General features: G+C 35.0%; 1 protein-coding gene across 8 annotated transcripts in view; it reads left to right on the plus strand.

The window, feature by feature from the left end:
- RALGAPA1 (Ral GTPase activating protein catalytic subunit alpha 1) overlaps positions 1–26,519 on the plus strand; it is a 219,420-nt gene that overhangs the window by 111,137 nt on the left and 81,764 nt on the right. For all 8 annotated transcript variants that reach the window (XR_003005576.1, XM_024762042.1, XM_024762043.1 and 5 more), the window contains 12 exons: positions 1,410–1,534; positions 2,759–2,975; positions 4,044–4,220; positions 6,156–6,308; positions 8,813–9,006; positions 9,229–9,327; positions 10,179–10,334; positions 11,928–12,056; positions 16,226–16,351; positions 19,132–19,190; positions 22,890–22,998; positions 24,333–24,443. Coding sequence is in view for 7 of the 8 variants with exons in the window: in XM_024762042.1 (XP_024617810.1) it covers positions 1,410–1,534; positions 2,759–2,975; positions 4,044–4,220; positions 6,156–6,308; positions 8,813–9,006; positions 9,229–9,327; positions 10,179–10,334; positions 11,928–12,056; positions 16,226–16,351; positions 19,132–19,190; positions 22,890–22,998; positions 24,333–24,443 (1,655 nt within the window). In the remaining variant the exon portion in view is untranslated. The remainder of the gene's footprint in view (positions 1–1,409; positions 1,535–2,758; positions 2,976–4,043; positions 4,221–6,155; positions 6,309–8,812; positions 9,007–9,228; positions 9,328–10,178; positions 10,335–11,927; positions 12,057–16,225; positions 16,352–19,131; positions 19,191–22,889; positions 22,999–24,332; positions 24,444–26,519) is intronic.

The raw sequence follows: 26,519 nt of genomic DNA on the forward strand, positions 1-26,519 counted from the left end.
GTTGGAATACTTTCTCCCCGTCCCCCCCCAATAGTTTACATTTAAAAGGGCCCCAGCTCTATATAATTGGGTTCGTTTATTTTTACTGCTGATTTACTTGATTTTATCTTTTTCTTGGTAGATTACTGTGACATGATATAACATAATGGAAATCAAGGTCCTGCAACCAACACCAACATTTTTAGTTAACTGTCATTGAAGAGGAAATTATTTCTTAAACCTCAAAGTGGACTCAGTTACTTTTCATTTACACCATTTGCAAACAAGCTGTAGGCTTTTTAGTTTTGCATTCATTTGTATAGAATGCAAGTTATATCCTTAAAACACTTATCGTTACTTTCTTTTTTCTGAGATTTTAGATGTGCATAAAGGTTTCATGATAGCCAATCATGATTTAAATATGGAACCTCTATGGACAGATTACAGAAAGCAAGATTATGGTAACTGTTTTCTCTTATGTTGATTCAAATTTAAAATAACTTCACAGTTAGAGAAAATTAACTTTCAGCAGTAAGGTAGGTTTCGATTTTATTTGTTTAACATGGTTTTGTTAGCATGATTAACAGAACGCTGCATCTTGCACTGAGCCATTAATGCCACTTGAGGGCAGTATTTGACAGCTTAAAAAAGCCTGGCCAAGTAGTATAAAGACAATCGTATTTCAGAGTGATTTCCTGACCAGTATATTTTCTTAACCTGAAATGCTTCGTAGTTCATTAGGAACATAAACAGTGTCGATATCCTTTGGTTGCAGAGAAATGCTTTTCTACAGCATAATAGTGAAATAAGTAAATATCATTTTTTGTAAGTTAGTTTCCCAAGTTTAAAACTTTCTTGTTAATGTTAATCATAATGTAGTCATAAAAAAATCTAACTATTGTGGTGTTTTTTTTTAAACAGAAAAATCTTTGTGAAAATAAATCTCTTTTTTCTTAAAGCAAAAAATTAGATTTGTAGTGAATAGAAACAACATTATGTCAAAATCATAAAATTTTAATTTATTAATATCTAAACTTAAATTCAAGGGATATATTTCTTGCAAATATTCTTTGGGGAAAATGGAATTATAAATTATTAAGGCTCCAAATAGAAGCAGAGGTAGGAAGAAAGAAAAATATACCAGTTTCTTTATAGGCAATATTAACCTAACTTCAACTAGTGCTTATCTATAAGCTTTCTTGCTGTTTTAAGGTTATACTGAAGATTGACTAACATCTGCTTAGTTAAATAAAGTAAATATCAATTTACTAATTCTTAAAATTAAATCTAAAAGGAGAGAAATTATTCGTAGATGCATGTTTGGCAAATAATTGATATGGCATAGGTAATTTTTTGGCTGTTTTTGTTTTAAATTTAGGAAATGTAGTTAAGTCTTTCTTCACTATATATAGTTATTTATTTATTTTTAGTCAATAAGGAGGACATGAGCACAAAACTGCCCCCTCTTAATAGTGATATTGGCAGCAGCAATGCTAATGTTCCTGATCTGATGGATGAGTTTATAGCAGAACGACTTCGAAGTGGTAATGCCTCAGTAAGTGTTATTTTATTTATTTGATTTTAGAGAGGAGGGTAGAGAAACTAAAAGATATATACATATGTACATATATATGTATATGATATACATGTGGAAAATTTTATTCAAATAAGCCCTCACCCCAAATTTAACCCTTTTTTGAATTAAGATTTTTAAACTATATTTTTATAGTATTTTTTATTCAAAGACCTAAAACAAGCAGGCTTTTAGTTTTGACCAGGGTGAAAATTTGGGATACCTGTTTGCTCAGCTCCTGTGGTATAAGCCACTACCTTCCTAGTTCTTTCTCTGTTTTTCATCTTTGTTCTTAGAGTACTCTGATGCCTGTTGTCAGCCCTCAACAGGAAAGATAACAATGGAGGTCTTCTGGCCCAACTCACACCATTTTGACAGCATGCTAACATCGGTTACTTAATCATTACAGATAACTTTGGAATAGATTTTAAAGTTATCTTTATCTTGAGTGTTAGAATTAAGGCAAAATGAAAATGGAAGCAGTTTTATTTCTAATGATGCTTAATTGTTAAGGAAAGATAAATATATGTGGAATTGCTTTTTTTAAAGGGCAATATTCCATTTAGATTTCAACTTGTCTCTTTCGTGAAAGTCTGTAGCTCCATTACATTTTCCTTTTTTTTTTTTAAGTTGTTTTCCTTGAGTGGGAAAAAAGTTATAAAATCATTATATGTAATCATCATAGAATGACATCCTTGCTGTCATTCTTCCCTCCCTCCATTATCTCTTCCATTTGTTTCTTTTTCTTTTCTTTTTTTTTTTTGCTCCACTGCACAGCTTGCGGGGATCCCTTAGTTCCCCCACCAGGGCCCAAACCCATGCCCCCTGCAGTGGAAGTGCAGTGTCCTAACCACTGGACTGCCAGGGAATTCCCTCTTCCATTTGCCTCTTTTTTTTCCATTTGAATACTTTGCTCTTTCTACTATCTTATCTTAATATTCACTCCATGGATCCTTTTGAGGCTTCAGGGTCTCGGGCCCAGCACCAAATGGTATTTGGGTCTTTGCTTTAGCCAGACCAACAGTAGTTCAGGACCCAGCTCCATACAGTTACACGGAGTCTTCAGTTAGTGTTTCCCCCACTCCTACTTAATGCCCTCAATTTCAACATTTATTGTGACGATTGTCTTGGAAATTAAAGATTTCACATGCTTAATGAGAATTCAAAAAAATTTTTTTAATGGTAAAATGTTTCTTGAATTTTTAGACTATGACAAGAAGAGGAAGTAGTCCAGGTAGCCTCGAAATTCCCAAAGACCTCCCTGATATTCTGAACAAGCAGAACCAAATGCGCCCTATTGATGACCCAGGTGTGCCCTCAGAATGGACTTCTCCTGCCAGTGCAGGGAGCAGTGATCTTATCAGCTCAGATAGTCATTCGGATTCTTTCAGCGCTTTCCAATATGATGGCCGAAAATTTGACAGCAAGTATCTTTTTTTCTGTTTGAGCAGTACGGTTTTTTGTTGATTTGTTTTCTGTTCGAGACTGACTGACAGTTTACGTAACCATCATATTCCTCTCTAACATTACTTAGGGGTTTCCAGATACATATTTTGATTTCATTTTCAGTGAAACTCCAAAAGAATTTTTAGGGAATCACTTCCAGTTGAGACCTCTTTATTTTGCCAACTAAAGGCATTTAAAAAACAAAAAAAACACTGTTCTTTCATAGAACAAATGATATTTTAAGACCAGACACATAGACAGGAAAAAGGATGGGCTTGGTGTTAGAATAAAGGACAGTCATGGTTATGAGTTGGACTATTTCATGAAGTCGTATTTGGGGACCACTATCTAGTTATGGTCAGTGCTTCAGCATGTTCAGTACAGTTATGTTCAATGCTATGGTACCCAGAACCTTACTTGAATAATTGCTTCATGTTAAAATGACATCAGTGATATTATTTGGTGCTATATTACTACCACATAGCTTTTCTGCTGTAATTCTGTATTACACTTGGCAGTCAGTGAAGGGTACCAAAATTTAAAAGAAGAAAGTCAAAATCTTGGGAACCAACTTTGTGAAGAGCTGGGAGATGCATTAGAGAATTATGTTTCTTGCCCTCATGGATTATATACTACTCTGATCTTGGACTGGAAATATGATTTGAAAGAAAAATGACTCTTACCACGTATCTGACATTTTTATTATATATATCTTTCTTCTAGAGATTATAAAACTTGAAAAGCAGTTAAGTATATTTCCAGCTATCAGAAAACAGGGATAAGAATAGTGATGATATATTGTATGTCTCTGTCCTTTTATCATTTTTTGTTAATAATAAGCTATGAGGATCTTTAAAAATTTGTTTCTAATTATAAATTTCAAAGTGTTAACATTGTTTACCCTTGCCTGAGTGGTATGTAAATAGAATTAATTTGGGGGGAATGTTCATATTTAATTATTTTGATGAAGTAGCTATGTCTCTTTTGTAAATATTTTTGTTTTATAATTGGAACTTCTGTACACTAGCATTTCTTCTGCCTATAGATTTTGGCTTTGGAGCTGATACTGGGAATGCATCCTCTGCTGATGTGGATTCAGGTTCTGGCCATTATCAGAGTGCTGAAGAGCAAGAAGTGGCTAGTCTAACCACGCTTCACATCGATTCGGAAACAAGCAGTCTTAATCAACAAGCTTTTTGTACTGAAGTTGCAACAGTTACTGGTAAAGTTACTCAAGGGAGTGTATTCCTTAAGTGCATTTTTTTTAAGCCACCTAAGAACCTTTTCAGACTTGTATTTGATAGATTTTATGTATTACTTATTACTATTTAAGTATTATTTTTTTCACTCATCTTTATGTAACAATGGAGGGAAAAAAACACTAATATAAGAGTTTTTTGACCTGGAGTCCACATGGATAAGCTTCAGGGAACTCTATAAACTCCTAATACCGTACGCAAAATTTTGTGTATGTTTGCACCAGAGCATTTCCTGCAGCAATTTTTAAATAAATGACCAAAAAAAGTTGAGGTACTGCACTTTACCTTTTTCATTGATTTTCAGAGTTAGCCTAGATTTTTGTAGATTTCTTTGGTAAACTATTTATTATTGCAAACATAAAGCACACTAAAATAAGGTCTGTTTCTCAGTATACTAATATTCTGTATTTATATAGTAAATTAATATAGTAAATTATGCTTTTCAGCAACTTTTTGTGTGTGGTCAAACCTGACAATAATATGACAAGTGGGGTCCAAGAAATTGAGTCATGAAAGGCACATTATTCCAAGAGCAGTACCGTGACCAGAGGGAGCCTGAGCAGCCTGTGGTCCATACTTCAAGAGTTCCACTGTATTATCCAGATTCACTCTGGTTCCTACTGCAGTTTGACACCCCTTTGATGGATGATGGATGAAATATCAATAGGGTGGTTTTTGCATCCTGTGGTTGGCTGGAACTTGAAAGACTGGAGCAGTGATGTCTGCATGTCTGAATTAGGCACATTTCTTCAGCCAAATGAAACATGAAATTCGGCCAGTGAAATACTCACAGGAACCCATCCTATGTTTTCACGTTCTTCTATTCCACATCTTTTCTACCAGAGGATAAGTAAGAACTTTAGCCTGCGCATTGCAGAATGAGGGCTGAGTGGAAGATAGGAGCCAGTTTGGTTGTATCCACAGTCTGTTACAGAATTTAAGTTACTACCCAAAGAAGAATTCTTATTTTACAATAAACACCTTTTACTGTAGTTGTCCTTAAACATAAATTTAGATGAAAATTTGGATGAAAAGATACTCAACATTACTAGTAATGAGGGAACATAAATAATCCATGAGGTACCACTATACACATAATAAATCAGCTCAAGTTAAAAACACAATACCAGTGTTGAAGAGAGTGTGGAGCAACTGGAAATATCATACATTACATTATTATAATGGGAATGCAAAATGGTAGGGCCACTCTGCAAAAATACGGCAGTATCTTTTAAAATTAAGCATACATTTACCATATGACCATTCCTAGGTATTTATTTCAGACATTTGTATGTGAAAGTTCATAACAGCATTATTCACAGTAGCTAAATTGAAAATAGTCCAAATATCCATTAACCAGTGAATGAATAATCAAATTGTAATGTATTCATCCATCCAGTATTCATTGAAATAGTACTCAGCAATAAAAAAGGAATTAAATGCTAATATATGCAAAACCATAGCTGACTCTCAAAAATATGCTTTTAAAAGAAAGATGTCAAGGCTAGCAATGTTAGTGGCATATAGCAATGGGCAAGTTTCTCTTCTCCTGAATTGCCTCAAGCCTGAAGTAAGTGAAATAAAGTAGCAGTGGGTACCAGAGTTTCTATAGCTGGACCAGGAATGGAAGTAGGCATTCTTGCTCTCACTGATGGCCCCTATTAATTGGCATGTCCCGTTCTCATTCCACACTAGTCCCATAGTAGACATGGAATGAGACTGCTAGATATGAAATCTTGTACAGTATTATGATTTTATTGACCTCTTTGGCCAGTTTATAACCTGATTTATCTTTTGATATTTTCAATTTGTGTTTTATTGGGCTTTTAAGCATTACATCTTAGGTAGAGGGTATTGAATATATTCTTTGTGGTAATTTTACGAAATTATATTTACAGGTTCAGAAAGTGCCTCTCCAGTCCATTCAGCTCTGGGATCCAGGTCACAGACACCTTCTCCTTCCACACTGAATATAGATCACATGGAACAGAAGGATCTACAGCTCGATGAGAAGCTCCACCACTCTGTTCTACAGACACCAGATGACCTAGGCAATATTTGGAAATTAGATCTTTGCCATTATTTCCTTTCAGGGCATTAGTGTCAGGAGATCTTAAATAAGGCATCTTAAAACTGATTATTTTATATATGTTATGTAAATATTATTATAAGTCTTTTGGGCTTTTCTGTCTTTGGGAAATTAATTTGTATAACATTTTTTTTCTTGCCCTTAAAGAAAGATATTTGCATTCTGATTTTTGTTATTTTATTATAGTTGATTATAGTCCTGGTATTAGTGGTTACATTATTTTTGTATGTTATATTATCATTTACATTACCATTTCCTAAAGCAGGAAATACATAATTTGACATCGTTATTCTTAATATTTTATCTGAAGAACCTGCTGAATCGAAGTAGGCAGTCCAAATGAAGTATTTTTATATTTAAGTAAATGTTTAAAAGTGACTAGGAAACCTTAGAAACTGCAAGTTAATAAAAAGTTATTTTTGTTAAGTCCTACATCATGTAACAAGCATCAGGATAAAAACTCATTTTGAAAATATGCCAGAAAATTTGGTCAAGGACACAGCTGATAAGATATTTATAATGAATAATGTAAAATACTAGTTTTCATTGGTAGTGCAGCACATTTACTCTCTGGCCAAAGGAAGAAATTTAAAACCATGTGACTTCTGCCCCCTGCCCCCCCTTTTAAGGTACTCATTCTCTCTTTTTTTTTTTTTTTTTTTGCGGTACGTGGGCCTCTCACTGTTGTGGCCTCTCCCGTTGCGGAGCACAGGCTCCGGACGCGCAGGCTCAGTGGCCATGGCTCACGGGCCCAGCCACTCCGCGGCATGTGGGATCTTACCAGACTGGGGCACGAACCCGTGTACCCTGCATCGGCAGGCGGACTCTCAACCACTGCACCACCAGGGAAGCCCTCATTCTCTTAATATGCAATTACCTTGCAATTACACAGCCCTGATTTTCTGGTTTTTAGATTATTTCTGACCTTTTCTTTCCTCCTCTTGGCCTGCAGTTTTTTGGTTTTTGGGTTTTTATTTTCAGCTTTTTCCCCAACATTTGGAAAAAATTTCAAACTCATGGAAAAGTTGCAAGACTAGTAAAATGAATACCCATAAATCCTTTGGATAAATTCACCAGTTGTTAATATTTTACCACTTTATCTTTCTCTCTACCTATACATACACACACACACACACACACACACACCCCCACACACCCATTAAAACAACCCCACCGTACCCACCCTTTCTTTTTTCTGAGCCATTTAAGAGTGAATTGCAAGTATCAGACCCTTTACCCCTAAACACTTGAGCAAGTATGTCCTAAAAATAAGTATACATTTCCTATATAACCATAATATAAGGGCCACGTTCAGGATATTTAACATTGATACATCATTGCAATTTTAGTCTATAGTCAGTTATCCTCAGTTGTTCCAATAATGTCCTTCATAGTTACCAATCAGTTGAGTTATCACTATATTATGAAGGTTCTGTAGAATAGGGAGATGTTAACAGTGATGGTTAACCCTGTAGTGTTTTTTTTAAATTTTATTTTAGTGAATTTACACCAAAAACCTGTTTTTATTACTGTGAAAGACTGTCCAGTAACTTTTTAATAATATACTCAGTTATTGTACACTTTACATGCAGAGAAAAAAGTTAAACATTAAGAGTAAAGGATGTACACATACTGTGTATGACTTTGTAAATTATCAGTACACTGACATATTATCAAGCAGGAAAAAGTCTTTACTGACTTTCTAATGATTTTGCCTTTTCCATTATATACATTGCATAGAATTATGGCTTTTCTATGGAGATCTATAATGATACCTACCTAAAACATCTATTTTACAGATGAGGAGCTGTAGCTTCAGGGAGGTTATTAAATAATTTGTACAATATCACATAATTAGTGACAGAAATGAGACTAAGACCCTAGGTTACCTATATGTCTTATATATAATCATGCCAGTATTAATAAACAAAAGAAATGTAATTATGGAAATTTTAGATTATATTTAAATTATTTTTTTCATGCCATTGTGATATCCCTTTTAATGCTAGGCCTGACTTAATTGTGAAATACAGAAATATATTTCTTCAGAAGGTTTAATTACAAAGAAATAAGCTTAGGAAGACTTCCTACAGGATCTGCCTTCAGCCTGAGATTTTCTGTTAATTTGATGATGGAACTTGAAGTAGCTATTAGGTTAAATAGAGAGTATGTACTTATAAATATGATCTTTATGTCAAACGTAAATTTCTCCATCTGGTATCTGCATCATTTTCTCCTTAGGTAAATCTAGATAGATGCCCTATTGCATAAGTAATTATTGTCAAAATAAGGAATTATGAACTAGCGAGGTTTTGACCTTACCAGGAAAAAATAACACTGATGCATCTTAACATTTCTTTTATTCACTTTTGTAGATATTTAAGATTATTAATTTGACTCCTATGTGTTTTTGTGATCAATTCTCTAGAAAAATTACTGACACCAGTGAATTATTTTTTTCTATAGAAATCAGTGAATTTCCATCTGAATGCTGTAGTGTGATGGCAGGGGGCACTCTCACAGGATGGCATGCTGATGTTGCTACTGTAATGTGGCGAAGAATGCTAGGTATTTTGGGAGATGTCAACGCTATTATGGATCCTGAAATACATGCTCAAGTTTTTGATTACCTCTGTGAACTTTGGCAGAATCTAGCTAAGGTAAAAAAGAAAAAGATAAACAGGGAGAAGGAAAGAAAAATAAAGTATTAAGAAGTACAGAAAAAGCCTTAGATAGCATCCACCCCCGCACTACGAACTGATGCCTTAACCATGTTTAAATATATTGTTAGTGGTAGGAACTAGATCTCAAGTTTAAGGTAAAACAAACTGGGAAAGAGAACACTTTTCATAGGTTTGTTGCATTTTATTTGAAAATTACAGATTAGAGATAACCTCGGCATTTCAACTGATAACCTGACCTCCCCTTCTCCACCGGTTTTAATTCCTCCACTGAGAATTCTTACACCTTGGCTTTTCAAGGTAAGCTTAATATATAAAATATTAATTTAAAAGTTTCATTTAGTAAATAAGTATGTGGTCAGTCTCAAACAGAGAGAAGACTATTGTGTAGTCTTCTAGAGCACTTAGTTTTGTTTTTTGTGTGTTTTTTTGCTTTTGTTAAAATTTATTGAAGTATAGTTGATTTACAATGTTGTGTTAATTTCTACCCTACAGCAAGCAAAGCGATTCATATATATATACATATATATAGCAATATATATATAAAGCGCTATATATATAAAGCGATATATATATAAAGCGATATATATATAAAGCGATTCATATATATATACATATATATATATATTCATATATATATACATACTTTTTCATGTTCTTTTCCGTTATGGTTTATCACAGGATATTGAATATAGTTCCCTGTAGAACACTTAATTTTTAACTAACCATTAGGGGTTATATAGAGAGGAGAGTGGGCCTAGCAAAATTATTATTTAGGTTGCATCATTTTTATTACTAAAACAAAAATGAATATAGTAAATTATGTTTTTGTTGTATTTAAATGAAATGTAAACCTCAGTTTTGTGTTATAGAATATGCTATGTACTTCTAAAGAACTAATTCTTTTAAGCATTATATGATATGTTTGGTGCATTTTCCTAAGTGAAACAGTGTATAGTTATTCACACCTACTTTGTATCATTTTAATGATAAAAATAATTTTAGGAATCCTGATATTTAGTTCATTAAAGAAAATGGGCCAACATAGAAATAAATGAAAACAAATATATAGCTTGCTATGTTCAATTGTTTCAGTATTTAACAAACAGTATTTGGTTTTGAGTATTAAAAACAACATCTTTCAATTGTAGGCAACCATGTTAACTGATAAATATAAGCAAGGTAAATTACACGCCTATAAACTTATTTGTAATACAATGAAAAGAAGACAAGATGTTTCTCCAAATAGAGATTTCCTAACACACTTCTACAACATAATGCACTGTGGATTACTTCATATTGACCAGGTAAATATATGTACTTTCTAACAAGTTGCTTTATAAGTTTATCTTTGATTCTTTATTCTGTTTAACTCTTGACTTTCAAGGTGTAGAATTAAAAACATTCCCTTATATTGTAATTTATTTACAGATTTATTCCATTTATAACCTCATTTATTCTGAAACATAGTTTCAAAACAAGCTATTGTAGTTGGGAGATTGACTTGATTATTAAGTGCATCTTTCTTCTAATGTTATAAGAACTGTTCACTCTTTGAAGAGATTAAAACATCCTTTGCTTATGCTGACAACATCTTCCTTTAATGTCCTAATGTACTTATTGTTAGGTATTTTGTAATTGTTACTTGATAACTGGCAATTGGGACTTAGGTATTTGCTCAGCTAGTCATGCAGCAGTCAGAGGTTTTTTTCTACTCTAAGAGTCAGCACATCACATTTTCTTATTTTTATAAATTGTATTACCATAGTGACAAGTATATTGATTTGCATCAGTATAGTCATTACATTAGATAGTCATAAATATGTCTCTAGAACATTACTTCACAGGTCTTGATCCTGGCCATAAAACTGAAAAGTACAGGAAGTTGCCGGTCAAAGTAATGTAAATGTTTGTAATCATAACGTGGTTAAATTTCACTTGCAGTTCATTTCAGGAGCATTAAAATAATATTAAAAGATGATAATGTATCTTTCTGAAAAGTGAAAAAACTTCTTGTGTTAATTTGAAATAATTATTGTGTTCTACCTTATAAACATGTCTCAAATAAAATGATATTCTTAATTACTGGATAAAGAGCGTTCATTTAAATTGGATTGAGTAATACAACCTGCTATACTGCATCCTCATGGTAAATTCCAAAGGCAAAATGAATGAACAACCAAGTTGAGAATATTCCCTTAAAAATGCCTACATCTGGATTTCTGAGGCTAGATGTCTATCATCAAAGGACTTCAATTTTTCTAAAATAGAGAGTTTCTCCAGTTGCCACATAATAGGTCATGCAACTTCAGACATCAGAGTTATCACGTGGAAGCAAATAGGTGGCAGAAGGAACTACTCTGCAATTAAGTTTTACAACACATGGGCCGTATTTTTTTTTTTTTTTTTTTTTTTTTTGTGGTACACAGGCCTCTCACTGTTGTGGCCTCTGCTGCTGCGGAGCACAGGCTCAGCGGCCACGGCTCAGGGGCCCAGCCCCTCCGCAGCATGTGGGATCTTCCCGGACTGGGGCACGAACCCGTGTCCCCTGCATCAGCAGGCGGACTCTCAACCACTGCGCCACCAGGGAAGCCCGGGCCTTATATTTTTAACCCTCCGAAGTAGAGACCCTTCTAACTGGCTCTCTAGGGTGAAAAAAAAAAAAATGCTGTATTGATGTCAGTTAAAAAGTGTTTTCAGTTTACTTTCCTGTGACAAAATATAGTACTAAGCATGGATTATTTGGAAGAATTAAAATTAGTCTTTCCAGTTAGCCAACCAGTTATAGTTATTACCTGTTTTATTATTTCATACATTGTCTATTTTTAAGGATATTGATTAGCTGATACCCAAGATTACATTTGTGATATTTTTCTTCTCCTCTTTTCTTTATTCCTAAGGATATTGTCAATACAATCATCAAGCACTGCTCACCTCAATTTTTTTCACTTGGTTTGCCTGGTGCCACAATGCTTATTATGGATTTTATTGTAGCAGCTGGTAGAGTGGCTTCGTCAGCTTTTCTCAATGTAAGTTTTTATTTCCTGTCCTTCATAATATAACAAACTGCAGTTAACCAAGATTCAGCTAACAGAACAACAAAGGAAGAGCCATTGTTGATAAAATATAACAAACTGATGTTCAGGAAGATATGTAATTTAATTAGAATTGATTGTCTCTCCCACTTTAAAAAAAAAAGTAAACAATTCTGAAGTGTAAGAAAGTACTAAAATTATTTGATAAATTGACCCAGGAGCTACAAAAATGGGTTAAATCTGATAAGCAAAACAATTTAAAATTGAGGAAATCTAAGGAAACAAACAGGGAGGGAAGAAAATTTTGAAAATGGGCAATGAGCTATAGCAAAAGAGAAGAAAGAAATATAGGTGAGGTAACCCAGAAATATGCTCTAGGAGTAAACTCTAAAACAGCATGTGAGGGTTTTTCATAACAGTTTGGAGCTGTGAGACAATGCCAGGTAACTTAGTATAACTGGAACATGTTCAGATATAAGTGGCAGAAGTGAACTAAGGAGGAAGGCAGTAGCTCTGTCTATAGTGCTCAAGAGGTTAGATTTCATCCTAAGGAAAGAATGAGTAGCTGTTGAAAGATTTTAAGCAGAGTGACATGATCACATTTGTATTTTAGAAAGATCACCCTGGAACAAAGTAGAAATGAGAAATAACTGAATGTCTACTGGGAAAAACTAAAAGTATTTGGGAAAGAAAAATCAGTCATACTTGACTAGTGCTAGTTATAAAACTTGCAAAGCAGTTTAACATATGTTATTTCATTTATAAGCTGCAAAAGACCAAAAGTGAATGAAAAGGAGTTCTATTTGGGGCATAGGAAGCTGCCTGTTAGACACCCATGAGATGTCAGAAGGTCCACTGTATATACAAGTCAGGATCTCAAAGGAGATGTCTGGACCAAAAATGTAAAGCTGGGAGACATTAGCTTACAGATGCTATTGAAAGCCATGAAACTGGATACAGTCACCTAGAGGAAATGTGCAAATAAGAGAACAACCCATATTTATAGCTAGTTATTAACCCTGTTTCCCTAGTTCCTGGAGAACAGTGATCATGTCTTACTTATCTTGGTATCTTCAGGGCCTGGCACAGCATCATGGTTATAGGTATTTATTAATCGAATCTGTAAATATATATTCAGCACTTAGTATGTGTTCAACATGGTGCTAAGCCCTTTTGTGGTTATTAAACTTTTGTTTCCCCTTGTGTACAAAGTGTTCCTTTGTGTGGAATATAGAAGGATATAGAATAAATGAGATACACGTTGTACTCAGGGAGCATATAATCTGCTGCTGGGAAGATAGAAAAATATATTAATGACTATAGAATGTAGGACAACAAAGAGGTACCAGTAGGAGGAGCTTAGCATAGTGGTTAAAAGCATGGGTTCAAATCCCAGCTCTGCCACTTAATTAGCGGTGAGACCTTGTGCAAGTTACTTGATTTCTCTGTGTCTAAGTTTCTTCATCTATAAAATGGAGGTAACCTTCCTCATCTGGTTATTTTATGGGGATTTGAGTTAATATTTGTAACATGGTTGGAACATTATATGACACATTGTATGTGCAATTTAAGTGTTTGTTAAACAAAATAAAATTATTTGGTAATTAAGACAGAGGAGAGAGCTTTTTTTTTAAGGGATATCAGGAGGTTCCATGGAAAAGGTATTTGAGTAGGTCCGTGAAAGATTAGTAGTATTTTTATGAGTGAAAATGGAGAAGGGGGAAGGTATTCCAGGCATAGGGAAACAGGCATGAATAAGCTGTGTCCTAGGAATGACAAATAATTCATTTTGTTTACAAGCTAGTTAGTCTAACTAGAGAGTAGTAGACACAAAGAACAGAAAGGTACTTTAGATCCCAGCTACCCAAAATGTGGTCTGCACACCGGAAACATTTGGCATGCAGAATCTCAGACCTCATCCCAGACCTACTGAAACAGAATATATATTTTAACTATATCCCAAATAATTGGTATGGACAGTAAAGATTGAGAAGCACTGCTTTAGACTATATCTTGGAGGGTCTATTAATGCCAGGGATCAGATTATAATGCTATATTTTATATTAGATAAACAGTTGAATTTTTTAAAGTAGGGAGAGAGATGATTAAATCTGTGCTTTGCTAATGTTAAATAAGTGTATTAAACTGGGAATAGATTAAATGGAAGACAAACTAAAGATGGTAAACAAGTTACAAGGTTATTTTAGTATTAACAGAGTACACAGATTATCAATCTCTTGGATACTGGCAAAAGCTGATAGAACTCAGAGGAGCCTGATGCATAAACCAATGCCATTTTTTAATGCATTTACTATGAAAACTATAACTGTTCAGTTGGCTGATTATTCCAGATGAGTAGTTGGCACATTTCCTACAGCCCTGATGTCCTTAGGCATCCATTTTAAATTTATTTATTTATTATTGGTTTTTTGGCCGTGTTGGGTCTTCATTTCTGCGCGAGGGCTTTCTCTAGTTGCAGCGAGCGGGGGCCACTCTTCATCGCGGTGCGCGGGCCTCTCACTGTCGCAGCCTCTCTTGTTGCGGAGCACAAGCTCCAGACGCGCAGGCTCAGTAGCTGTGCCTCACGGGCCCAGTTGCTCCGCCGCATGTGGGATCTTCCCAGACCAGGGCTCGAACCCGTGTCCCCTGCATTGGCAGGCAGATTCTCAACCACTGCACCACCAAGCAAGCCCAGGCATCCATTTTAAGTGACTAAACCTTCCTCCTATCTAGAAGGATACTATTGTAACATCCTTGGGAAAATTTTAAAAACAGTTGTTTTCTGTTTTCTGTGGTTCTTATGAGGAACACCTATTGAGACAGGCTGCATAGGAAGCCAAATCATTACAAGAATTAAACCTGACACATCTCCACTGTAAGGTTATGGGCAGTGTTTTCCTCTGGACGGTGTTGGAGATACACAGTCTAAATCTTGCTCTTTGGAGTTTCATTTTAGATCCCACACATATCATCTTCCTTTTGTTAATCCCCCCGCCCCCAGGCAGATTTCAAAGTAATTTGATTAGGTTTTGCCTTTCTTAATTACAGTTCCATTCCAGTTCTGCCTCCCATTATGCCCCACATACCTAAATGAATATTCCCAGTTTTTTTATCCAACTTTAAAGAAAAACCCTTAGCTAATCTCTATCATTAAATATTGGGGGTGTTTTTCAGTTTCATTTTTATAGTAAAATTGATTTTAAATCGGGATGGTGGATGTGAGCTTACCCCGCCCCATTATACTGCTGGCCTTGTATCTGTAAATCTAGATTATTTTTTTAATATGGAAATGAGTTGTTTTGTTGAAAATCATAATATCACCTCTGTTATAACATTTATTAACAAGGAAATCCTTTGGAGATAGGTTCTTGTTTTAGGTAAATAGAAGAAGTTTTATATTTCTAATAGATTGGTTTTAGCATTTTTGTTAGGTGTTATTAAACATATAAATCAATTTGTAGGTATTTTAGTAAACAAAGCAATTTATCAGTAGGTGGGTGTTGATGTTAGGTGGGCATGCAAGAAGGCAGAAGAAAAAAGAAATGTTCAGTGCTGATACTTCAGAAATGGCTTAATACAGCTAAGGAAAAAAGATGAAAAGTTACCTTCATCTGCAGTCCAAGCATAATTTCTAATTTTGTTGTTAGTAAGTAGTATAGGTAGTGTTCTTATCATGTGCATAATATCATAAAACACATCTAGACTAATGCCTGTGTCTTGAAGATATATTGACCATTTTCATCCTTAGTTACTTTATTCATCCTTGGATAGTAACGGATATATTCTAGAGATCATGGGTCTTCTGCTCATTAGAACAATATGTTACGATGTGTGAGTTGCCTTTAGAATGAAAGTATTTATATTTTTCCTCAAAATCAGGGTAATTTTATGCTGTTAACTAAAACTGTATTCCTGTCTACATACTCAGTAGCTGTACCCACATTTCTGCTTATTAGCTGCTCTTAAAGAAAGCTCTACTATTTGTTCATTGCATTTATTGAGAATAACAGTAGTTTTAGTGGAAAGTATAGATGAAAACCTAATCTTTTTGTGTTCCCCTTTCCTTTTTCAATTTTGCTTGTACTCTGACTTCCCTGTGTAATCTGGTTAGGTAATAAAGTAATTTTTCTGATAATTAAAGATTTTTAAAATCTGATACATAGGCACCAAGAGTGGAAGCACAAGTTCTTCTTGGATCTTTGGTTTGTTTTCCCAACTTATATTGTGAACTGCCTGCTCTCCATCCCAACATTCCTGATATTGCTGTGTCTCAATTTACAGATGTTAAGGTAAGAAATTAGGTGCTAATTTTAGCATTTAAATGACTTTATAATCATAACAATATATTCAGTAAAATTTGTGTTCTTCATTTTCCTCTTGAAATCCACACAATTGTTAAAGAACTTTAGCCAGCTGTACCCCTCAGACACAAAGGCTGGAATGTCCATTAGGAGCATAACCTTTTTTTTTTTTTTTTTTTTTTTGCGGTACGCGGGCCTCCCACTGTTGTGGCCTTTCCCGCTGCGGAGCACAGGCTCCGGACGCGCAGGCTCAGCGGCCATGGCTCACGGGCCCAGCTGCTCCGCGGCATGTGGATCTTCCCGGACCCGGGCACGAACCCGTGTCCCCTGCATCGGCAGGCGGACCCCCAACCACCGTGCCACCAGGGAAGCCCGCATAACCTTTTTTTATAACTATTACTTTGGAAACATTTTCTCATTATTGAACCCACTCACATGTCATTATCTTAGGATTCATTCATTCACTCACTGAACATTTATTGAAATCCCATGAGCCATATACTATGCTGCTAATGTAAGGCTTCTAAGATTGAGATGGCACTCGACCTGCATATTTGACTGTCTCCTTCTCCCAGTTTTCCAAGGTGATGAATCAAACAATGTAATGGAATATTCTATTCTGCTATAGGGAACTGTGGAATTGGGGTGGAGATCCCATGTACCTGAAGCATTAACAGGCTTGAGTAAGAGATGGTGCAAAATTGAACTGTCTATACAATTGCTTACTCAGATAGTAAATCTTTAAAAAAAAAAAAAAGATAGTGTCTAATTAGGAGTAGACATACCCTAATTGTTGTTTGTTTACAAGCCTTTTTAAAAATTTCAAGTAAAAAAAATTGGTGAAAAGTTGTTTTGTGCCTCTGTAGAGGTCAGCCTCTGTTTGAAGGGGAAGGTGTGACATGATCAGAATCCTTACTCCTCTGGACTCAGTAATTCTTAGACCAAGTTAGAGGGGAGTGGTGTGGTCAGGTCTCCTAGTTAGGATAAAGGCACTTAGTGCTCTGGACCCAGCAATGTGCCTGGTAGTGAATAATTCTGTCACTAAGTCAAGACCTGTCTCTAACTGAATGCCCATGTATTATAAATTCCCACAGGTTTAACAGTCCTAAGAAGTTGTGCTTGTTATAGTAATTGCCAGATGGTCTCTGTTTGACCTGAATTGGCCCTAGAATTAGAAGGGAAAAGAGAATAAAGAAGGGACGAGAGAGGGGCATTCTATCTCCTCAGAAGTCATGCTGATGATTTTTTTTTAAACTTGTGCTTTCTTTGAAAGAAATGTTTTGAATCAAATTTTTGTCAGTAGTTTTTTTTTTTTTTTGCTTGTCAGTAGTTTTGCATATACTTTCCATACCACCTGTATTTCTCTGTGAAACATTTGTAATAATTACACTTGTAATTATTTTTCAGTGTTTGATTTATACTTTAGACAAATAAGTACCACAAGGTCTTAGTTACTGCTATATCCTCAGAGCTTAGCATGTTGCTTGGCATGTAGAATATACTCCAAAAACATTTGTTAAACAAGTGAACTTCACTTAAACATAAAATTGTAGGGGCCGATGCAAATTTATAATGATATTTAATTAAAACTATACAAATTGACCTTTGGTCTTCAGGGATGTAATGGCTTTGGTTTCTTCTATTTTCAGAAGACCCTGAAGGTCAAAGATAGGTAAGAGTTTCAGTTTGCTTAGGCCGTTTTGAGTTCGTTTGGGCTTAGCCTAGCCTACTATATGTGATTTGTATGATCAGAGTGGCCTTGTCCTTTGCTGGCCATTGTATAGGCAGTAATGGCTGAAGTGATTTTTAAAAACAACCAAATAGCACTATTACATAGAAAGCTCTTGGGCTTAAACAATAGGTAGCTTCCAAGTACCTATTAATGGCTAGCCATTGGGTTAGCTGCTAAATTCACAAAGATAAGTAGAAGGTTACTCCTCTAAGGAGCTTGCAATCTAGATAGCTGATAAATCCTTAATGAGTGAATAATTGAATGATTTTTAAAAACCGTATTAACTATTAACTAGCACTTATCCCAAAACTCACACATAAGAAGAGGAAGCTTTCTTTAAAATGATAATTCTCAAAGTTGTGAAAAGTTTTGTTCATACCTTTGAGCTATTAAATCTGCTTTAATTATCTTTATAGTGAGCATTTTATTAATCTTCTAATCAGAAAAAAAGTTTTTGAACATATACATTTGGTGATAAATTTCAAAAATCATTTGTCTGCTATAACAAAATACTACAGACTGGGTAGCTTATAAGTGACAGAAATTTCTCACAGTTCTGGAAGCTAAGTCCAAAATCAAGGCTGTAGCATAATCACATTCTGGTGAAGGCCCTCTTCCTGGTTCATAGCCAGTGCATTCTTGCTGTGTCCTCACAGAGTAGAAGGTGCTTAGGGAACTCTGTGGGAGTCTCTTATTTATAAGAGCATTAATCCCATTCATAAAGGCCCCACTCTCATGGCCTAAGTACCTCCTAATACCATCATCTTCAGGGGTTAGGATTGCAATGTACGAATTTGGGGGGAAGGCACAAACATTCAGACCATACCATTGTTTTATTTATTTAGCTAATTTTATGAATAACATTGGAATATACTAAAAGTATGTACATGAGAACGAAAAATGACTGTTTTATTTTGCTATTGTATCCCTAGCGCCTGACACAGTGCCTAGGTCCGTGGTGGCTGTTTAATAAGTATTTGTTAAATAAGTGAATGAAAAAATCTTAGTCATTGCTAATATTTCTCCTTCATTTTAGGAACTTATAATCAAAACTGTATTAAGCTCGGCAAGAGATGAGCCCTCTGGTCCTGCACGGTAAGTCAGATATTCTTAAGACTTGACATAGCTATTCTGTGTTTGCAGTTTTATTTTAGAAGTTAACGGAATTATTTAGCAGTCCAGATCGTTTCAGATACACAAAAGCTATTCTGAATCATAAATTTAAATTATTTGGATGATTAAATACATTTTTTCATTATTTAAGTATGAACCTTCCCTTCAGTAAAAAAAATAAAATCCTAGTCACCTTCTGTGTCCAAAATGATTTCTTTTAATTTTATTTAAGTAGATTTTGCTTTCCCTTCAGATTATATTTGTCACCGTCTCTTATGTAGTACCTTGAAATATGGTGCTAGTTACCCAATGAATGTTTGTTAAATTGAATTAAAATATTTTTATTGTAGAAAGTAATATATCTAAGAAAGTAGTATATATTAATCTTTATAAATATTTGATCAGGATATTTTTTAAAAATAGAATGTAAATAAGATTTTAGAATGTTTTTGTTTTTAAATGTCTCATTAAGAAGTGAAAACTGTGGCATTTTGTCTGTGTTACTAAACCTTTCTCAAAAAGGTTGATTTAAATCAGCATGTTGCCTAACCTATAATGGAAAAGAATCTGAAAAAGAATATATATATATAACTGAATCATTTTGCTGTACACCTGAAACTAACACATTGTAAATCAACTATACTTCAATGAAAAAAAAAAAAAGCAGGTTGCCAATAGCATACCATGCTCCTTCTTTTCCCCCAAATATCATATATCATTATTTTATATTTCTTGAACCTCCACAAAGCTGTGTCTTTTTCAGTAATCTACACATTATTTGACTCAAGGTTCATAAAAGTACAGATCATGACTTTGACCGTTTGGATTCTAATTCTAAGTTAAACCTCTTCTTTTTCCAGCAACTAAAAGTAATGAGCAATTTTCTTAAATGAGACATAGCTCCAGCTTTTTAATTCAGTTGTGTATTTTTCTTACTTAATAGCCAAGGTAACTAAAAACAAGTCTTTTGGAGTGAATTCTTTTTCAACATTAATTCTATTTTAATACTGCTCAGCTACTCCAGAAAATGACATTGTCTTTTCCATTATCCCACATTTTCATTTCTTTTAGCTTTAGCCCCAAATTTGATGATTTTCGATATTCTTTCCCTAGCATTTTCTATGTTAATAATGACAACCTTTTAAGTTTACGAGGATATTCCTATAATATTGTTTCATTTAATCCTCATCACAATTCTAAGAAATTATTGGAATCATCATTATTCTTCCAATTTTGCTAGCAAGAAACTGATGGCTTAGAAAACTAACATTCATTAAGCCTTTTCTATGTGCCAGCCACTGTTCTAAACACTTTATTACCTCACTTAATCTTTACAACAACTCTCAGAGAATTTCAGTAATATGCCCTATCACCCAGAAAATGTAGAGCCATGATTAAAACCCTGGCAGTTTGTCTTCAGAGCCTTATTAGATGCATAAGTAATAAGTGGCAGAACCAGAATTGAACCTATAGCTTCTGATTCTAGATCTTCTGCCTTTTTTTTTCTTTTGTGGTACACGGGCCTCTCACTGTTGTGGCCTCTCCCGTTGCGGAGCACAGGCTCCGGACACGCAGGCTCAGCGGCCATGGCTCACGGGCCCGGCCGCTCCGTGGCATGTGGGATCGTCCTGGACCGGGTCACGAATCCGTGTCTCCTGCATCGGCAGGCGGTCGCTCAACCACTGTGCCACCAGGGAAGCCCTGCCTATTTTTTTTTTTAAAAAAAAACTTCATTGCCTCTCAGGTGAAAGAATATCAAAGCCTAAAACATAATTGACCAGATGTACACTTGGGAATCATTAACATGATAGCTCGTTGACAGTGTAGGAAAATCCCAGAAGTCGAACGTTAAACATTTCCTAAACTTGTTTGCCTATACTTTTCAGGAATGTAAGGCCTTAGAAGCTTATACCCCAGAATCTGACTAGTAGCAGAAAGTTGAGCCATACTGGGAATAATCTAGATTATTTTGACATCTTGAAGAATGTAGGAAGCTGTACACACACATGCACACACAAAAACTGATGTTAACCTTTAAAAAGCAAAAACCAAAAAACAAAAACTTAAGCATTTGTACTCCCAGTCTGTGCCTTTTACTGTGTCTTTAGTTAGCTGCATCTATGGAGAACTTTGCTTCACTTCAGAGTTTATTGTTATTTTAGGATTACAGCTCCTTCCACTGCTAAACCTGTCACTTGGTTATTTAGATCTATAAACGTTACATAAGATTGATGGGTGGACAACAGTAGGGAAGAAAGGAAGCTGTAGACCTCACATAGAAGACTTTCTATAGTTTTGATAGTAAATTAGTAGCATTAACACTGATGGACTGAAAGAAGGGACTTAACTTCTGATCCATTATGTTCAGGAAGAAAAATATTTCTGCACTGAATTGTTCTGAAATTTAGCATTCTACTGAATTTAATTTAAGAATATCAGTATCAGGACTTGCAAGATATATAGAAGGAGCTGACTTTCTTTTAATACTTAGAAACATTATATGCTTCATCAGAAACTTATACTTGAACACACTAATAGAATTTTTACTGATTCTGATCATCAGATTACTTTCTTCAAGCTGAAACTCAGTTGAAGTAGGGAACTGAAGTTTCACAAGACATGAGGAAACAGAACAAAATATCTCCAAGTTCTGTTTCTGTTGGAATTCCTTTATAAAGTGTATAAATTTTATTTGTGGTCCCAATTTGTTTTAAAAAGGATTTGTAGCTAGCTATGTTAAATGTAAAAGATATGAAAATAATATCTTACTGACTGCTGCTATCAGTCAATAAAATTACACTTTCCTTTTTTAAAAAAAAAAAAAAATTATTTATTTATTTATTTTGGTCTGATCCGGTCTTAGTTGCTGCCTGCAGGCTTTTTCTAGTTGTGGTGAACAGGGGCTACTGTTGGTTGCAGTGCGTGGGCTTCTTATTGCAGTGGCTTCTCTTGTTGCAGAGCACGGGCTCTAGGCGCTCGAGCATCAGTAGTTGTGGCGCGTGGGTTCAGTAGTTGTGGCACATGGGCTTAGTTGCTCCACGGCGTTTGGGATCTTCCCGGACCAGGGCTCGAACCTGCTCCCCCCTGCATTGGCAGGCGGATTCTTAACCACTGTGCCACCAGGGAAGTCCCCAAAAAGCAGGTTGCATATTTTTTTGGAAAGCTTTATGACAATATCAATTTATCAATATGGGTTTGTTAGAAAGATCCTGTGTGTTATCCCCACCTATGATCTTGGTAATAAATTATAGTTGAAAATAAGGCTTAGAACAGGGAACTCTACTCAATATTCTGGAATAACCTATATGGGAAAAGAATCTGAAAAAGAATGGATGTATGTATATGTATAACTGAATCACTTTGTTGTATACCCTGAAACACACAATATTGTAAATCAACTATACTCCAATATAAAATAAAAATTAAATTAAATTGAAAAAAATAAGGCTTAGAGTTTGGGGGATGTGCTTTCCTCCACTTTATCTTCCTAAGTAACAAATTGATTAATTAACAGCAATAAATTGATTAATTAACAGAGTAACAAATTGATTAATTCACCTAAACAGTGCATGCTCACTCTGGGTTGGTTGGTTGTGGGTGTTTTGGTTGTGGTGGTGGTGTCATTTCATTTAAACGCTCATCCACTTTTATTTGTATCATTATTGGTTGCCTTTTCTGCAGATGTGTAGCACTTTGCAGTTTAGGTATTTGGATATGTGAAGAACTAGTCCATGAGTCTCATCATCCTCAAATTAAGGAAGCTCTGAATGTAATTTGTGTTTCCTTAAAGGTAAGTAAATAAATATTTAGTGGACTATATTAAGATAGTATAGAATGTATGATTATTTTTCTCTAAATGTTAATTATATATTGTGCCCTTACAGAATCATTAATTCATTAATTTATTATTACATTATTTCTTTGATTCTGACTTTTTCCTTAAGAATAGTTCTACTCTTGATTTTAGGATATCTTGGTGATGACCTGTTTTATCTCAACTTTTTATATATTTGGCTTTGTCCCTAAGATAAATATGGATGACTCCTAAAAAGGAAACCAGTCATTTAACAACATTTGTAAGGCTGTTTATCATTTCTTAATCAGTATTTTTGTAACCTACCCTTCGATCTTTATTACTTCCTGAATTCTTGAGCTATTCAGGTTTTGGCTTTATCATTCAAGTTAAATGCCCTCTTTGTGACCAGAATAAGATTTGCTCAGAAATAATAACCCGATTATTTGGAGAGTCTGAATGAATAAGTGGATATTTTTTATTTGTAAAAAGATGAGTGATATTACTTTTTGTCCTAAGACTTGTATTATAATATCTGTGTAGAACTCTAAACACACAAAGTACAAATATTACTTATTTGACAGATATTTCTGAGTATATACTATGTTTGAGGTGCTTTGCTAGGCAGAGTAAGGAATACCAGAATGAAAAAGAAATATAAATACTAGATTGAAGAGATTAATAATATGATGGCTGAAAAAGATTAAAATAAGTAATAAAATATAAAAAGCTGAGAGAACCAAATGAGTGGTGCATATAAACTGCTGATTGAGTTCAGAGAAAGCAGAGGTCACTTTGACTTAGGTATCAGAGAAGACTGGAAAGAGGAACTATGTGGTCAGGGCTTGAAGAGTGGGTGAGATTTGGTTATAGAAAGATAAGCATAAAAAGTTTGACTTTATACCATTGGGGAGTCATCTAAGATTTTTAAGCATAGAGAACGTCAGCATCAGAACAGTTCTTCAGAAGATAATATGGAAGTATTGAGTATAGTAAGTAGATTGCAATGGGGAAAGATGGGATAACAAGATTAGCAGTTTAGAGGCCATTCCAGAAATCCAGGTAAGAGAAAATGGAATAAAACTTTAATGAGGACAAACATTACAAGAAAAAATAAAGTTAATTATATCTTTGGAATATGTTATGATTTTCTTATTTTGCAGGTGTATATTTATCTTCCTAATAATATTTTAATAAACACAAATATAGAATGACAAAAAAAAACATGTATACAATTTAAAATTTTTTAGCAGCTAATGCAGAGATGAATAATATCAGGAAGAAATTTTTTATAACAGTGCTTTTTTGTTTTTTTCTTATTATTATTACAGTTTACAAATAAAACAGTAGCCCATGTAGCTTGTAACATGCTTCACATGCTGGTTCATTATGTACCTAGACTTCAGATTTACCAGCCTGATTCTCCCTTGAAAATTATTCAAGTAAGTAATTTCTCATTTATTTCTTATTATGACTTGTTAAAGATCCTTAGATTTGGATACCTTGAGATTAAAATTAGTTAATAGTTTTCTTTAAATTTTGCATAGCTAAATAATGGCCACTCAGGGTACTTTTTTTTTTTTTTTCTTTTTTTTTGTGGTACGTGAGCCTCTCACTGTTGTGGAGCACAGGCTCCAGACGCACAGGCTCAGCAGCCGTGGCTCCCGGGCCTAGCCGCTCTGCGGCATGTGGGATCTTCCCGGACCGGGGCACGAACCCGTGTCCCCTGCGTCAGCAGGCGGACTCTCAACCACTGCGCCATCAGGGAGGCCCCAGGGTATTTTTTTGAGATATCAAAGTTCATGACAGTCCCTTTCTATATTATGTTAAGAGATTATGTGGTTGGTTTTAAATGCTACATGCAAATTTATCATTGCCGTTGTCTTTATAATGTATATTAGGCTTCATTCCCTGTCTTAGGTTAGAAAACATACCATCCCTCCAGTTACCAAAATCAGGAGATTATTTTGATTCATTCCTTTCCTTTCCTCTTCAGCCAGTCATTTATGAAGTGGTTTATTTTTATTTTTATTTTTTTTATGTGTTCTGTGCTTCCTACAATACCTGACGTTTTTCAGCCCTTAATTATTTCTTTCTTGAGATACTATAATAACCTTCTAAACTGGTTTCCTGGCTTCTGAGGTCATCCCCTCCAAGTCATCATTCACATTGACATGACTCTTATGTCACTTTCCTAAAGAACAAACAAACAAACAAAATCTCAGAGTGGTTTTCCTTTGTCTATAAAATAAGACCCAAACTCTTTAGCTGGGAATTAATTTGAGGCCTCCAGATGAGGACCCAGCCCATCTTTTCAGAGTCATGTACTGATTCCTTTTATGAAATACCCTGTAGTCTGGGCACCTGAGTCAGCTATTATCCCCTAAACATACCCCTCACTCTCTTCTTACCTAAAATGTTTTACTTTTTCTACCCCACCCCCCATCTTTCAGTGATTGGTTTAAATACCATCTCCTCAAAAAATAAGAATCCTTACTTGTTCTCTCCAACCAGAATTTATCTTTCTTATCTTCATATTCTTATAACATTTTTAGGAAAGATAGTAATTAATATTTATTAAGCACCTACTACCATGTATCAGTCACTATACTAGTCACCTTTTCATATGTTACCTCATTTAATTCGTAAAAAGTCATTTGAGGTGGACTGTTATCCCTGCCTCCTCTCCTCCCTTTATTTAAGATGAGAGAACTGAGGAGACAGCAACTGTATAAAGTCATAAGGTAACAGGGTAGAAACAGGGTTCAAACCCAAGTCTGTAAAATTTCAAGTCCAGACATTTCCCACCCAACCACGTCGCCAGGCCCTATTTTAGCACTAAATATACTTGTGTAAAAATTCTAAGCTTCTTGGGACTTCCCTGGTGGCACAATGGATAAGATTCCATGCTCCCGATGCAGGGGGCCCGGGTTTGATCCCTGGTCAGGGAACGAGATCCCACATGCGTGCCGCAACTAAGAGTTCACATGCCACAACTAAGGAGCCTGCGGGCTGCAACTAAGTAGCCCGCCTGCTACAACCAAAGAGCACACATGCCACAACTAAGGAGCCTGTGAGCCGCAACTAAGGAGCTTGCATGCCACAACTAAGACCTGATGCAATCAAATAATAAATATTTTTTTTAAAAAATTCTGAGCTGCTTCTTTAAGACAATGGCATTTTTTTTCTTCATTATTTTCTATGCCTAGGATGACTTGCATGTAGAATCTCTTAGGTAAATAATCTGTTGAGTTGAATATAGTATTATGGTTAAGAGGTTGGGTTTGAAGGTTAGACCTGGTTTAACTAACCCCTGACTCTGCCATTTACTAACTTTGTAACTGTCAACAAATTACTCAGTCCTCTAAATTCTGGCTTTCTTTATCTTTACATTTGGGATAAAATTACCTACCTCACAGAGTTGCTCTGAAGACTAAATGAGAAAATATATGTAACACGCTGAGCACTTTTTGCCATAAAAGTGATGGGACATAAATTTTAATAAATGTTGGCAGCAG

This window comes from Neophocaena asiaeorientalis, unplaced genomic scaffold (genome assembly GCF_003031525.2).
Source record: "Neophocaena asiaeorientalis asiaeorientalis breed wild unplaced genomic scaffold, Neophocaena_asiaeorientalis_V1.1 scaffold190, whole genome shotgun sequence".
Classification (NCBI taxonomy): domain Eukaryota; kingdom Metazoa; phylum Chordata; class Mammalia; order Artiodactyla; family Phocoenidae; genus Neophocaena; species Neophocaena asiaeorientalis.